The sequence below is a fragment of the Sorex araneus genome, chromosome 5, assembly GCF_027595985.1.
Source record: "Sorex araneus isolate mSorAra2 chromosome 5, mSorAra2.pri, whole genome shotgun sequence".
NCBI lineage: Eukaryota > Metazoa > Chordata > Mammalia > Eulipotyphla > Soricidae > Sorex > Sorex araneus.
The window spans coordinates 13853338-13868266 of NC_073306.1; the positions used below are offsets into that span (position 1 = coordinate 13853338).

The window sequence follows — 14929 nt, forward strand, 5'->3', positions numbered from 1 at the left end:
AAAACAACAACATAAAGCAGTGTTTCCCAGAGTGGTTGATATCATTCCCCCAGGTTTGGGGGGAGGATGCATTGCAACAATAGGGAGGAATGGTAGAATCCTCATGTACCATTGGGGGTGCTTTCTGTTCACTGTTTTTTTTAAGGCAGATTTTGGAGCCTGAGTGATAGAGGCTATGGCACCTGTCTCGTATGCGGTAGACCAAGATTCAGTCCCAGCACCACGAATGGACCCCCTGAGCATAGCCAGGAGAGAGCCCCCCAAAATGGCCAGTTATGGCCCCCCAAACAAACAACAACAAAAGAAAGAAAGTAGGGGAGGGGCGGGAAAGTAGGTTTCCAGAGGGCAGGGCGGGCGCTGAGGGATTCGTTGTCCTGAAAAGAGGGAAGGAGGCCAAATCAGTGTGGAGACCTGAAAGTAGAATCAGAAAGACACCCCTCGGTTCCCCAGCAGGTCAGGACTTGCAGGAGGGAGTGGGCCCCAGGAAGCTTCCGTGGTCGGCGCCAGCCCCAAAATGCAGCTGAACAAGGTCGACATGCTCCATGTCTCCCGGGAAGTGTTCAGAACCTCAGGCGTGACAGTCACCCACGTTTCTTCCCCCCCACCCCCCAGCTCCTCTCCGTGTTCTGCTGTGCTGAGGGCGGCAGAGGGGTCGCACCTGGGTTGCACTAAGGCTCAAACTCAGGATCAAACTTAGGGCCTCAAGCCCGCAGTAAGTCTCGCCCTGAGTCAGTCTCTGCCCTGTGGCCCGTTGTCTCTGAGAAAAGCCTTCGATTCTAGGACCCTGCCTGGTTTAGGCACTGGAGCTGCTGGGAGGGAAACAGAAAATGAAAGTCAAGGTAAGGATAACTTCATTCTCGGGCCAGGAAACTAACAAATACACTTTCTGTTGTCGTTTAGGTATAAACCCTCTGAGGAATTCCTTAACGCATGCCAGGTGCTGAGCCAACATCTGCCGGATGCAGGGCCCACCACAGACCCTCTCTTGGTAAAGATTTCCGCATGGTTAAAAATTATTCCTTCCAGGGGCTGGAGTGATAGCACAGTGGGGAGGGCGTTTGCCTTGCACGCGGCTGACCCGGGTTCAATTCCCAGCATCCCATATGGTCCCCTGAGCACCACCAGGAGTAATTCCTGAGTGCAGAGCCAGGAGTAACCCCTGTGCATCGCTGGGTGTGACCCAAAAAGCAAAACAAAACAAAAATTATTCCTTCCATAGGCTCAGGAGATAGTACAGGGGTAAGATGCTTGCCTTGCATGTGGCTGGCCCAGGTTTGATCCTCGGCACCACATCTGGTCTCCCTGAGCACTGCCGGGTGTGTCCCCAAAAGAAAACAAAACAATGCATGTCTCCTGTACCTATGTTAACCCTGCCAGTTCGCTCTGCGGTCTTTGCTGAATTTTCTGCAAGCACAACATTGGGCCAAGTGACCAAACCCTGGAAAATACCGCAGTCTTTTCCTTTACTCCATGGTACACGGAGATTGAACCCTGTCAGGGGATTTACAAACTGACAGCAAATTCCTGTTAGGATCAAAACATTCACATAGAGAAGCAGCTCAGTCTGCAAGGACTTTGCAGAGCTGCCTTAAGTCAGGGAGCAGCTGCTGTTTTGCTTCTGTTTTCTAGATGAGGTTCAAAAAAGATATATCAGGGTCCCTAAAGATAGCTCAATGGGCTGAGCGCATCCTTTGTGTGTAGGAGACCAGGAGAGAGAGGTGGGGAGAGAGCGATCCCCAATCTTAGAGCTAGGACTGGCCCCCACATCACCATTGATATGGTAAAAACAAAACAAAAACAGGAAAATGCTATTTCACTTCCAAGGTCACACATCTGAGCCAGAGCTAAAGCCTGGCCACATGGGTGAGTGAATCCAGATGGAGCCCTAAGTGAGAATGAAATCTTTTCTCTTTGTGAGGGGAGGTGGGGAGGGTGTCACAGCTGGCAGTACTCAGGGACGACTCCCAGCTCAGTGCTCAGGAGCCACTCCACGCAGTGCTGGGGACTGAGCCTGGGCCTGCCGCACAGCAAAGCGTGTGGTCCTTTGACCCATCTCTCAGGCCCTGAGATCTTTTCTGATGGTGAAAGCATCCCCTAGCTCCACACGCTTCACCATCGTAAAGCAAACGTGGTCCCTCTCAGACCTGGGGATCCCAGGTTCTGTGCTCCAGCCTCTCCGACCTGCGAGGGTGAGATAGTGGCCAGGCACCTTCAAGTCATCCATTTTTCTCAGCAAGGTCCTAGCAAAGCTTTTTTTAAAAAGCCAGTGAGAATTCAGGCCCAGCTGTTTGGGTTTCCTGTCCAGCGTCATTCGAATCTGTTGTTGATCTTCACTTTCAGCGGGCATTTTTGTCATTAGTCAAATGTGGTGTCTGAAGTCATGCCGTGGAGATGAAAAACATTCAGGGGGCTGTGGCAGGGGGGCGGGGGGCGGCGCAGTTCTCAAAGGGCTGGAGCGTGTGCTTTGCATGTGGGAGAGTAGGGGTTCACACCACCCCCTTGACTGCGAATAATAAAACCATGCAGGATGGAGCCTGGGAGGGTCAAATAGGAGGGCCATCCTGCATGACGAAAGCTCACCTCTCCTTTGTACACCTGGTACATGATCCACATGACCGTGACTCAAGCCATAAAGCACTTTGTGACTAGGTATAGCGTGGCTCTCCCCTTCCTCCCTTCTTTCTTTTCTTTAAAAGAAAAATTATATGTATATATATGCATATATATTTTTTCTTTTAAAAAATAAATTATTTATTTTGGGATCAGAGTGATAGTTGGGGTCAGAGTGATAGTTCTTTAATAGGGTATTTGTCTTGCATACCATCAACTCCCCCAAAATTCCATCCCCAGCCCCCATATAGATCCCTGAGCCCTGCCAAAGGTGACCGTTGAGTACAGGGCCAGGAGTAAGCCCCTGAGCACCACAAGATGTGGCCCAAACAAACAAACAAAAAGAGAAAAATTTTGTTATTGCTTTTTGGGTCACACCTGGCATTGCACAGGGGTTACTCCTGGCTCTGCACTCAGGAATTACTCCTGGCGGTGCTCAGGGGACCATATGGGATGCTGGGAATCGAACTCCGGTCGGCTGCGTGCAAGGCAAACGCCCTACCCGCTGTGCTATCGCTCCAGCCCCCCCAAAAGAAATTTTAAAGTATTTTTTTTAGTTGAGATTAGTTTACAATCACTGTCAGTCATGGTTTCTCAGGCACATAATTCCAACACCACACCCATCACCAGTGTACCCAACTCCTCCCCCAAGGACCCCAACACCCCTCCTTCTCATCCCTGTATCATTGTTCTAGCTGCCCAAGGTGGGATGGTGGCAGGGATTTGCCCCCAGACCCACATAACGGTGCTTGCCCGCCAGTCCTCATCAGCCGAGTTCTCCAGAAGTCAATCACACCAAAGTGAGCCCTCCGGGAGCCAATCACGCGGAAGCGAGTCCTCTGGTAGCCAATCACGTTGGGGTGGGCGGGGCCGAGGGCGGGCAGGCGTGTCTAGGGGCGTGGTGCGGGGCGTGGCTCAGCGGTGCCGGTCCACCTGCAGCCAGGTGACTCGCGTCCTTCTCCCGGGCTTCCAGAGGCAAAGCCTGCGCACCGTCAGCCAGGAGTGGTTCCGCATCTCCAGCCGGAAGTCGTCCAGCCCCGCGGCGGTGGCCGCCTACCTCGGGGGGCTGCAGCCCCACCCGGCCCCCTTCCTGAGGCTGCTGGTGAACCTGGCGGACGGCAACGGCAACACGGCGCTGCACTACAGCGTGTCCCACTCCAACTTCGCCATCGTGCGGCTGCTGCTGGAGACAGGTGCGACCCCGTGGTCCGGGCTCGGCCCCTGCCAGCTCGCTGGCTTTCCTCCACAACACTCGGAAGCACGGGGGGAGCGTTATTTTTCTCGTGTTGGAGCAAAGAAAATCGAAGGCGGGGAGAGAGATAACGGCCAGGCGTTTGCTTTTGCAGCCCACCCACCCTGGCTCTAACCCCTTGCACCCTCTCTAGTCTCTCAAGCACCGACAGCGGCTCACTCCTGAGCACAGAGCCAGGAATCGGCCCCTGAGTGTGGACCCAGGACACCCCCCCCCACCACGCCCACACCCAAACCAAACTTGCTCAGGTCACACAGTGCTGCAGAGAGCAGAGACCTTGTGTCCAGGCAGCTCTGGGTGGCACCTTGACCCATCTTCACTGAGAGGCTGCCTCTGCCCAGTTCGACTCCATCGAATTTGTTTTCATCAATTGTGGGGGTCCATGCTTAGAGACTCTCAGGGAAGTGAAGGTGAGCCAGGTGGAAGCCCTCTGCACCCCAGGAGGGGCCGGCAGATAGTCCAGGTGAAGCTGCACCCTGGCTCCTAAGAGACAGGCTCAGAATGTGACTGTGGGACTCAAGAGAAGGGAGATGAGGGTGTCTGGAAGCACGTGGGGTTCCAGCTGGCAGAGGTCAGTGGCATGTGGGAGCACCAGGGAGATTGGTCTGACACTGGAAACTGAACCCCAGAGTGCTCCCGGCTGGGGTGGGATGTAACATGACAAGGGGGTAGGACTGTTGGGACCCCAGTGTGGAGGCTCAGGCACGGGAACGCTCCCCTGTGGGAAGCAGGTCTGGGTCTGGATAAGGCACACACCAGTGTTTCAGGAAGCATCGGTTGGTCATCGGCAGGCTTGGGGACCCAAGGGGAGCAGGGCTGTAGGGCAGGACCGAGGGGATGCCTTGGCAGGGGGCCACAGTGAGAGGGGAGGCTCGTGACAGAAGTGGTCCTTGGGCACAGAGTCTGGCGGGTAGGGATCCGAGAGCATCTGTGACTGACAGTGGTGGATGAGAAGCCAGGGGGAATGAGACGGAGAGTTCGGGGGTCAAACCCAGGGCCTCCTGCATGCAACGTGTGTGCTTTACAGCTGAGCCACACCCCGACCTGGTGCCAGGGATGGAACCTGGAAAGCATGTGCTCTGGGCCTTTAAGCATCTCCCAGGCCCTGGGTCCCACTGCTGGCTGGGTCCAGGGATGGTGTGAAGGTGATAAATGATGGAGAAGGGTGCATGATTCCTGGAGTCAGTGTGTCCCCGTGACAGCAGGGTTGTGTGCCGGCTTGGGCGGGGGGTAGTGTTTGGGCTATACTTGGCAACATTCAGAGGCCGCTCCTGCTCTGGTGCAGGGGGGTGGGGAGGAAGGGGGTGTTGAGGCATTACTCCAGTGGCGATCAGGTGACCCCATTGTGCTTGGACTCAGGACTTCTGTACGCAAAGCCTGCACTCAGCCCACTGAGCTCTCTCTCCAGCCTTCTTCCCAGAAGTAGGTTTAACTTGCCTTTTTCTTGTGTGTGTGTGTGTGTGTGTGTTTGTGTGTTTGTGTGTGTGTGTGTTGAGGCCTTACTCAGTGATGCTCAGGGGTTACTCCTGGATCTGCACTCAGGAATTACTCCTGGTGGTACTCAGGGGATGATAGGGGATGCCGGGGTTTAAACCTGGGTCCGCTGTATGCAAGGCAAGTGCCCTACCCGCGGAACTATTTCTCCAGCCCCATAACTTGCCTTTTTAAAGTGAGAACACAGAGAGAGAGAGCACATGTCATGTGGACCAGGACACAGAGTGATGAAGTAGCTAATCCAGAATTCCCACTGAGATCTGTCTCTCTCACCTTGGGTGTGTGTGTGTGTGTATGTGGGGAGAGGGGGTGGGTGGGACGTGGGGGTGCACACCGAGATGCTGGGAGCACCTGCCCTGTGCAAAAAGTGAATTAGAGGCTCTCTTAGTAGCTCAGGGCCTCACTTGTGGGGCCATGCCAGGCCAGGTCAGGCCAGGGAGCAGGTCACAGGGAATGTTGGTGGTGGCTATTTCTGCAAATGCTGCTTAAGAATCCAGTCAGTACTCATCAGCCTCCAAGTGGCTGGACACATGTCACTTTCACAAATGGACAGAGTGAAATAGCCACAAGCAGAAGATCTACTGAGGCCGGGGAGGGGGCTGAAGGTGTGGGCACTGCAGCCCTGCTATAAGAGGGGTGTGCCGGAGGGCAAGCCCGTCCATCCAGGCCTGGACTCCCTTAAGAGGAAGGCGAGAGGCCTCTGGCTAACTGTGAAGGCAGGAGCCTGCAGCATACCTGGACATGCTGTGTCCTTGGGCTCTGATCCTGCTTGGCTGGCCAGGAAGCGGGTTGAGTCTGAGCATGCTCAGTCGTCTGCCCGTCCCCCCCTTCTTCCAGGGAGGCTCCCAGGGAGCTGCCTGGGCCCTCGCCCCTTCTCCGAGCCCCTGGGATCAAGCCCTTGCTGCATGGAGCTGCAAGCCAACTTCCTTTGCATCTTAAAGGCAAACATAAAAGGTTTTATGTAAATATAATAAGTTATATTTTTAAACATTTTAAGTTCTTAATGCACAAGGCAGTGCAAATATTTACAGCCTTCCCAGGACTGGACAGTGTTGCCGGCAGCTGCGTCTGTCCGTTGTTACTTAACGGTCACCCCCCAGCTGCCCGGCAGCTCCAGAGGGGCCCCAGAGCGGAAGCAAGCAGAGATTTCCTTGCCTCTAGCAGCCCGCTGTTATTAGAGCTCATTTTTGGGGAAAAAAAATAATTGGGATGCCAGACCGAGGCTTTGTTTTTCCCTTTGCACAGAGCTTGTCAGGATCCCCACTGACGTTTTTCCATAAACCAGATTTGTTGCGCTGAATTCTTCCTGAGCAGGGCTATGAAGACAAAACTCTCTGGCAAGAGGAGGGGGTCACACTTAGCCCTTACCGGGTGTTTTTTTTTTTCTTTCATGTTTGTTTCTTTGTTGTTTTGGGTTTTGAGCCACACCTGACGGTGCTCACGGCTGACTCCTACCTCTGCACTCAGGAGTCCCTCTTGGCAGTGCTGGTGGGGCCATAGGGGATGCAGGGACCGAATGAGGGTTGCATGGGTGCAAGGCTAGTGCCTTACCCACTTTTGTTCCCTTCCTGGGTGTTTTATGTCTTAGGCGCCATTCTAAGTGCTTTAACATATATCCATGTTCCGTTTCCAGTAACCCGAGGCAGTTGGTTTGGCTCTTTTTTCAGTTACACGGAGGAAATGCTGAGAAAGGCGAGTGGTTCCTTGCACCAGGAAAACTTTTATCAGCCCCCAAAGACAGAGACACGCAGGTTTCTCACTGAAGCAGGGATCACGGGGCCCTGAGTTTTTCATGCAATAAGTCCTATGTGCCACTGACAAGGGTTTTGCCTGATGATGTCTGTCCCCTTTGGTAGGGAAGCACACGCAAGTTCTCCTGGTGGGTCACAATGCAGAGCTCTCTTCAGTTTCCCTTTAATCCCACATCTTAAAAACAGGCTCTTTTTTAAAATGTGATGAATGTATGTATGGTGTATGTGTGTGTATTCTTAATTGTTTTATGTACAAGTGTGTGTGTGTGTAGCACTGTAGCATTGTCAAACTGTAGCACTGTCGTCCCATTGTTCATCGATTTGCTTGAGCAGGCACCAGTAACATCTCCATTGTGAGACTTGTTGTTACTGTTTTTGGCATATCGAATACACCACAGGTAGCTTGCCAGGCTCTGCTGTGCAGGTGGGATACTCTTGGTAGCTTGCTGGGCTCTCCAAGAGGGATGGAGGAATTGAACCCGGGTTAGCTGTGTACAAGGCCTACCTGCTATGATATATATATATATATATATATATTACATATATGCATATATATACACATATATAATTCTCTTTTTTTTTTTTGGCTTTTTGGGTCACACCCATCGATGCTCAGGGGTTACTCATGGCTCTGCACTCAGGAATGTCTCCTGGTGGTGCTCAGGGGACCATATGGGATGCCAGGGATTGAACCCAAGTTGGCTGTGTTCAAGGCGAACGCCCTCTCCACTGTGCTATTGCTCCAGCCCCTCTCAGTTGTTTTATTGGGGGGAAACTGGTGGTTTGGCCACACTCGGTAGTGCTTAGGGCTCACTCCTGACTCTGTGCTCAAGGATCACTTCTGGTGAAGATCAGGGAACCGTATGGGGGGGCAGGGATCGAACCAGGTCAGCCTTGTGCAAGGCGGTCGCCTTATCCACTGTACTGTCTTTCGGCCCCAATTGCTTTAACATTAAAAAGAAAGTAAAAGGACAGGAGAGATAGTACAGCAGGAGCACCACCAGGACTGATCCTGGAGGAAGTCCTGAGCAGCCCCTGCTGTGACTCCCAAACTGAAACATTTGATAAATTAATTAATTGTAAAAGGAAGGCATGGTTCCCCTCCATTTTTCTGCAGAAGCTTTGCTGTGTTTGCCCTGTGGAATTTTCTGTGCCTCCAGGTTCTTACACACAGATTGCTGGGTACTTGGAGAAACCCCCTAACCCTAAGCCATCTGCAGATTTGTTCCGAGAGAGAGAGAGAGAGAGAGAGAGAGAGAGAGAGAGAGAGAGAGAGAGACAGACAGACAGACAGACAGACAGACAGACAGACAGACAGACAGAGACAGAGAGAGAGAGACAGAGACCGAGACAGAGAGAGAGAGCACTTTTGCATGCGGGCAGGTGCTCTGGGTTTGATCCCTAGCCCTGCAGGGTTTCTCCTGAGCATCCTCAGGGATGCTGTCCATGCTCCTACCTCCCCCAAAGCAAAAGGAGTGGCGGGAACCACAGCAGTAGTGTTGCAGGTGAGGCCCTTGGCTTGCATGCAGCCAACTGGTTCCATCTCCAGCACCCCAGTGTGGTCCCCTGAGCCCGCCAGGAATAAGCCCCGAGTACAGAGCTAGGAATGAGCCCTGAGCACGGCCGGGCATGGCTCCAGAACAAACGAACTGGAGTCGAGCTCCCAGTGAGAGGAGATAGACAGGAACCAGCTGCTGGCTCTTGGCCACTCGGATTCCTCGTCCCTTCCGCCCCCGCCTCCTGCAGCTGTGCCGCCCTGCAGGGTCGCGTCCGCCACGAGAAATCACGCCTGCTGGGAATTGCGGCTGTTGGCTATCGTCATCTCTGCCCTTGCCCAGTGGGTCCTCTCAGAGAACTCAGACACAGGGGCTGGAGCGGCCGTGTATGGCGGAGGTGCTTGCCTTCCTCGTGGGCAACCCGAGTTCATTCTTGGCACCCCACCTGGTCCCTGAGGCCGGCGGGGAATGATCGATCCCTAAGCACAGAGCCAGGAGTAAGCCCTGAGCACTGTCAGGTGTGGCTCAAACCCCCAAAGAGAAGAAAAACTCAGAAAGAAAGTAACCGGCGTCACAAGTCAGGGCTGAAGCTCTGCGCTAGGGCAGCTGCTCTGTACCTGTGAAGCTCCCGGCTCTGCCGAACAAACACAGATGGGGGCCGGAGCCATAGTCCAGCGGGGAGGGTGTTTTCCTTGCATGCAGCCAACCCAAGCTCGATCCCCGGCATCCCATATGGTCCCCCAAGTGCCCCTAGCAGTACTAGCCCCCTACTCCTGCAGAGCCAGGAGTAGCCTCTGAGTATCGCCAGGTGTGACCCAAAAAGAAACAAAACAAACAAATGTAAGCATACATTGCTCCCCCTGTGAGAGGGACTCTCCCCGTGGGGACGCCCCCCGCTCCGGCCTCTCAGCAGCTATCCCAGCTCCCCTGCTGCCCTTCCAGGCGTCTGCGACGTGGACCTCCAGAACAGAGCCGGCTACACGGCCGTGATGATCACGCCCTTGGCATCTGCGGAGACTGACGAAGACATGGCTGTCGTGTGGAAGCTCCTTCGAGAAGGAAATGTGAACATCCAAGCTACTCAGGTAGGCCGTGCGCGGGAGCTCCTATATACCGACAGGCTTCCCCCGCCCTATCCTGCCAGCAGGTGAGCACTTCTGGGCGAGTCTCTCCATAGAGCGTTTCTCAAAATAGGGGTCATCCCCAGCATGCTCAGAGCCCACACTTGGAGGGGGGCCAGGTGGTACCGGGGATTGAATTCAGGGTCTTGCATAGGCCGGGGGTGTGTTTGAACCGTCTCCCCAGTCCCCGTGTAGAGGTTTTTTTGTTGTTGTTTATTTGTTTTGGGGTCACACCTGTCAGTGCTCAGGGGATACTCTGGCTCTGCACTCAGGAATTACTCCTGGAGGTGCTGGGGGGACCGTATGGGAAAATGTCCTGCCCTCTGTACTGTTGCTCCAACCACCCCTCCGACCCCAGGTAGAATTTTTAGTTCAAAAGGACCCTGGATCCTCCGTGTGGCATTGTTCCTAAGCCTGAATATTTTCTAGCCTTAAATGATACGTGGTTTGTCTTGGACACAGGTATAATCCCCAGCTCTGCTTGAGGTGTTCCCTGAGCCCTGCCAAGAGTGATCCCTGAGCACAGAGGCAGGTGTAAGCCCTGAGCACAGAGCCAGGAGTAAGCCCTCAGTACAGAGCCAGGAATGATCCCTGCGCACAGAGCCAGGAGTAAGTCCTGAGCACAGAGCCAGGAGTAAACCCTGAGTGCAGAGCCAGGAGTAAGTCCTGAGCACGGAGCCAGGGGTAAGCCCTGAGCACAGAGCCAGGAGTGATCCTTGAGCACAGAGCCAGGAGTAAGCCCTGAGCATAGAGCCAGGAGTGATCCCTGAGCACAGAGCCAGGAGTAAGCCCTGAGCACAAAGCCAGGAGTAAGTCCTGAGCACAGAGCCAGGAGTAAGCCTTAAGCACAGAGCCAGGAGTAAGCCCTGAGCACTGCGGAGTGTGGCTCCCAAAACTCAAACAAACAAAACCTCCGAGACCAAGACCAACAGGGAGAGCGGTCAGTGGACTTGGTGTCCAGGTCACCGCCTGAGGCTGGCGAGTCCCATCTGGCTGACTCCTGGCCCCAGTTTGCCCGGAAGCCCCTCTGCTGGCCCATGCTGACGCAGTGACAAGGTGGGACAGTCGAGACGTCTCTGTTGGTGTCTCTGCCTGAGGACACCGGCAGAGGCTGTGTCCGGATTCACGGCCGGGCTGGGGATTAAGCTCAGGGCTCCAGCACTTGCCGGCAGTAAGGAGGTCTGGATTTCACTGCTAGCCCAGAAAAAAAATTTTTTTTGCACATGGGGCCAGAGAGCTAGAACAGGGGTCAAGACACTCACCGTGAACACAGTCAGCCCCAGCTCTGTCCCCATTGGCACCTGTGGCCCAGCAGGAGTGACTCCCGAGCACAGCCTGGATTGAGCCCTGAGCACCGGCAGGTGTTTCCCACACCCCGAGTCGCATGGTCCGTGGGCGAGGGGGACAGGGGGCGGCACTGCGTCGGCGGTCAGGGGCTCTAGCGAGGAGGGAGCCTCCCACTGGGGGTCGGGACATGGCCTGCACCAGGAGCTGGAGGAGGCGCCTGGCCACGGTGTCTGAGACCACCCAGGGGGCCCGGGGCTGCCCCCCTGCTTGGCCTCGGCCTCTCCCGACGCCCGCCCGGTGCTCCGTGCAGGGGGGCCGCACGGCGCTGATGCTGGGCGTGAGCCACGACCGCGAGGACATGGTGCAGGCGCTGCTGAGCTGCCAGGCAGAGGTCAACCTGCAGGACCACGACGGAGCATCCGCCCTGATGCTGGCCTGTCACCACGGCAACGCCGACATGGTGCGCCTGCTCCTGGCCCACCCGGCCTGCGACAGTGGCCTGACTGACAAGGTGAGTCGGAGGGAAGGCATCACCAAGTGCGCCCCTCCCCCTCCGCCCCTTCCCTCCCCTGCCCACCCATTCTTCCCTCCCCTCCCTTCCTCTCCCCTCCCCTGCCCAACCAATCTTCCCTCCCCTCCCCCCTCTTCCCTCCCCTGCCCACCCAATCATCCCTCCCCTCTCCTCTCTCTCCTCTCCCCTACACTCCCCACCTATCCTTCCCTCCCCTCCCTTCCTCTCCCCTCCCCTGCCCACCCATCCTTCCCTCTCCTCCCCCTCTTCCCTCTCCTGCCCACTCATCCTTCCCTCCCCTCTCCTCTCCCCTGCCCACCCAATCTTCCCTCCCCTCTCCCCTCTCTTCTCCGCTTCCCACCCATCCTTCCCTCCCTTCCCCCCTCCCCTCCCCTGTCTACCCATTCTTCCTTTCCCCTCCCTTCTCCTGCCCGCCCTCACTTCCTTGCCCCTTCCCTCTCTCCACTGCCCACCCTTACTTCCTTGCCCCTTCCCTCCCTCCCCTGCCCCACCCTCTCTTCCTTTCTCCTCCTCTGTCCACCTCTCTTCCTTCCCCCTTCACTTCCCTTCCTCTCCCCCATACTGCCCACCCTCTCTTCCTTTCCCCTCTCCTCCCCTGCCCTCCCTCACTTCCTTGCCCCTTCCCTCCCTCCCCTGCCCACCCTCTCTTCCTTTCCCCTTCCCTCCCCTGCCCACCTTCACTTCCTTGTCCCTTCCCTCCCCACCTCTCCTCTCCCTGCCCACCCTTGTTCCCCTCTACGCCCTCCCCTCCCTGTCCACCCTCTCTTCCTTTCCCCTCCCTTCCCCTCCTCTGCCCACCTCTCTCCCTTTCCCCACCGCTCTGCTCCCCTCTCCTTCCCTTGGTTCAAGAGAGCAGATGGCCCTAGACCAGACTTCATAAGGAAGGGAGTGTTCTAATGAGAGACCTAGGGGCCACAGAGGTGATCCTGGGGTCCAGGCACTTGTCTTACATGCTGGTGCATGTCCCTGGCATGGCACATAGTCCCCGCAGTACCACCAGGGGTTATTCATGAGCACAGAATCAAGAATAATCCCTGAGCCCTGCCAGGCATGGCCCAGAAATGAACGGTTGAGGCTAGAGCGATAGCACAGCAGGTAGGACTTTTTTTTGTCTTGCACGTGGCCAACGCGATTCCAATCTCTGACATCCCCTATGGCCCCCCGACCACCGCCAGTAGTTCCTGAGCACAGAGCCTGTAGTAACCCCTGAGCATCGCCAGGTGTGACCCAAAAAGCCAAAAGAAAAAATGAACAACAACAAATAACAATAATATGAATAAATGAGAATGACCATGGCTGCCGGGGCTTCCGGAAGTGCAGGGAGATGGGGGGAGGTCGCCTGGAGTTTTCAGGTAAAAACACCCAGGGCACCTGACATTTTTCAGCAGGTTAGTGTCTTGTGGAGCTCAGTCGTGTGGAGTCCGTCCAGAGGCGTGGTGGAAGCTGTTGGGGTCTAGCTGCAGTGGTGGGGGCTCTTGGTGGGCAGGAACAAGGCCCACCGCCCTCCCAAGCTCACCTGGAGGTCTCAGCTGGGACTGGGTGTCTGAGAAAACTTTGTGGCGAGTTGATCTCTTTGGAGATTTATTTATGAGCCTTTGAAGCAGGGCTGGTAGCTGACTTCTCTATTTTTTAATTAAAAAAATTTTTTTAAATGTTTATTTGGGGGGGCCACGACCAACGATATTCAGGAATTACTCCTGACTCTGCACTCAGAAATTACTCCTGGTGGTGCTCAGGTACAATATATGGGATGCTGGTGATCGAACCCAGGTCGGCCACGTGCAAGTAAGCACCCTACCTACTAAACTATCACTTTGGCCCTTCTCCGTGTTTTGTTTTGTTTTGTTTTTTTGCTTTTTGGGTCACACCTAGTGATGCACAGGGGTTACTCCTGGCTCATGCGCTCAGGAATTACTCCCGCAGTGCTCGGGGGACCATATGGGATGTGGTGGGAATTGAACCCGGGTCGGCTGTGTGCAAGCAAATGCCCTACCTGCTGTGCTGTTGCTCCAGCCCCATTTTTTTTTAACTGCGATAACAGTGGGACTGAGGAAAAGCTCCGTGGGCCTGTGCACGCTTCACATGCAGGAGGCCCTGTATCCAGCTCCCAGAGCACCAGGAGTGACCCCAAGCACTGAACTAGCAGTAGCCCCTGAGCACCATCAGGTGTGTCCCCCCCCACCCCGCCAACAAACAATGACAACAGAAAAACAGCTGATATTGCCGCTTGCCATTGTATTAGGTCCGGCTATACAAGGGAACGGTTTTGCATGTGTCTGTGTTGGGGACGGACCCATCCCCGTACACGGTGACAGATGCGGCTCTCCCGTGAGAAGTTGGAAGGACTCCCTCAGCATCAGTCCCCGATGCTCCACGGTGTCCCCAGCCGCGTGCCCGTGCACGGCCCTGCCTCCCGCCTCCTTTGCTCCGTCCCTGGGAGGGGAGTGGGAGGAACACGCTCCCTGGGCCCCGGCCTCCTTTCTCGGGGCAGAACCGAGTCCTACATTTGGTGTCTGCCATTGGGAAGCCCACCCACGTCGGCTGTCCAGGCCAGATGGTCCCTGTCCAAAGCCCCGGGTCCCCCCAGGCAGGCCCAGGGCTCTTTCCCATGGTAAATATCATCCCACACTTGGTGTTTGCGTGCCGCCTCGGACCCTGTGGAATCCTGGGGGCTGGGCCGAGTAAACCCACAGGCCGCCCTTCCAGACTCCCGGGCTGAAAACTTAAGTTTTGATCCAGATTTGCTCCATCTAAGAAAAGACTCACTAGGAATGAGCTGGCTCCAGTTCCTCATCGGCGTGGGAAGGATCTCTCATCTTACCCAACACTCCCTTCCAACAGCACGCGAGAGGGGGCCCAGGGGCCCAACACCGGGGGCCAGCTCGGGGTCGCTGGGCCCTGGGGAACAGGCCAGTTCCACGGCCCCCCTCAGAGTTTCCCAGCAGCCCTGCAAATACCCCTGGACACACGGGGCTCGGAGGAAGCCTACGGGGAATCCTTTCCGGGAAAAGGCTCTTACTCCCTGACGGTCTGTTGTTGTCGGAGGGCCGTGCAGGGCAATGCGTGTGGCTAGGCAGGGGGCAGGCCACGTCCAGAATCAGCCGCAGGGCCTTCCTCTTGCACGGAATGTGCTGTACCACTTGAGCTACCCCCAGGGCCTCAGAAGTTAGTTTGGGGACTTCCCAAGCAGTCCTCAGGAGGCTGGGAGCCCCTCTGGCCATTCCCACCAACTGGGCCACAGTTCATTTGCACAGGCCTGAGGACACTGCAGCTCGAGCCCTGCAGTGCCACAGAGATCTGAGCCACCCCAGTGGTTCTGGGGGCCCCCAGGGCTGTACCTGGTGATGTCTGCTCAGGGACCATGTGGTGCCTGGGTTGGGTCCTGA

The 14929-nt window shown here is 55.7% G+C and overlaps 1 protein-coding gene across 2 annotated transcripts in view; it reads left to right on the forward strand.

Moving 5' to 3' along the window:
- The window catches only part of KANK4 (KN motif and ankyrin repeat domains 4), an 87682-nt gene that overhangs the window by 69191 nt on the left and 3562 nt on the right, over positions 1-14929 (forward strand). For both annotated transcript variants that reach the window (XM_055140456.1, XM_055140457.1), the window contains exons 6-9: positions 901-988; positions 3584-3803; positions 9546-9688; positions 11322-11522. In XM_055140456.1, the coding sequence (XP_054996431.1) occupies positions 901-988; positions 3584-3803; positions 9546-9688; positions 11322-11522 (652 nt within the window). The remainder of the gene's footprint in view (positions 1-900; positions 989-3583; positions 3804-9545; positions 9689-11321; positions 11523-14929) is intronic.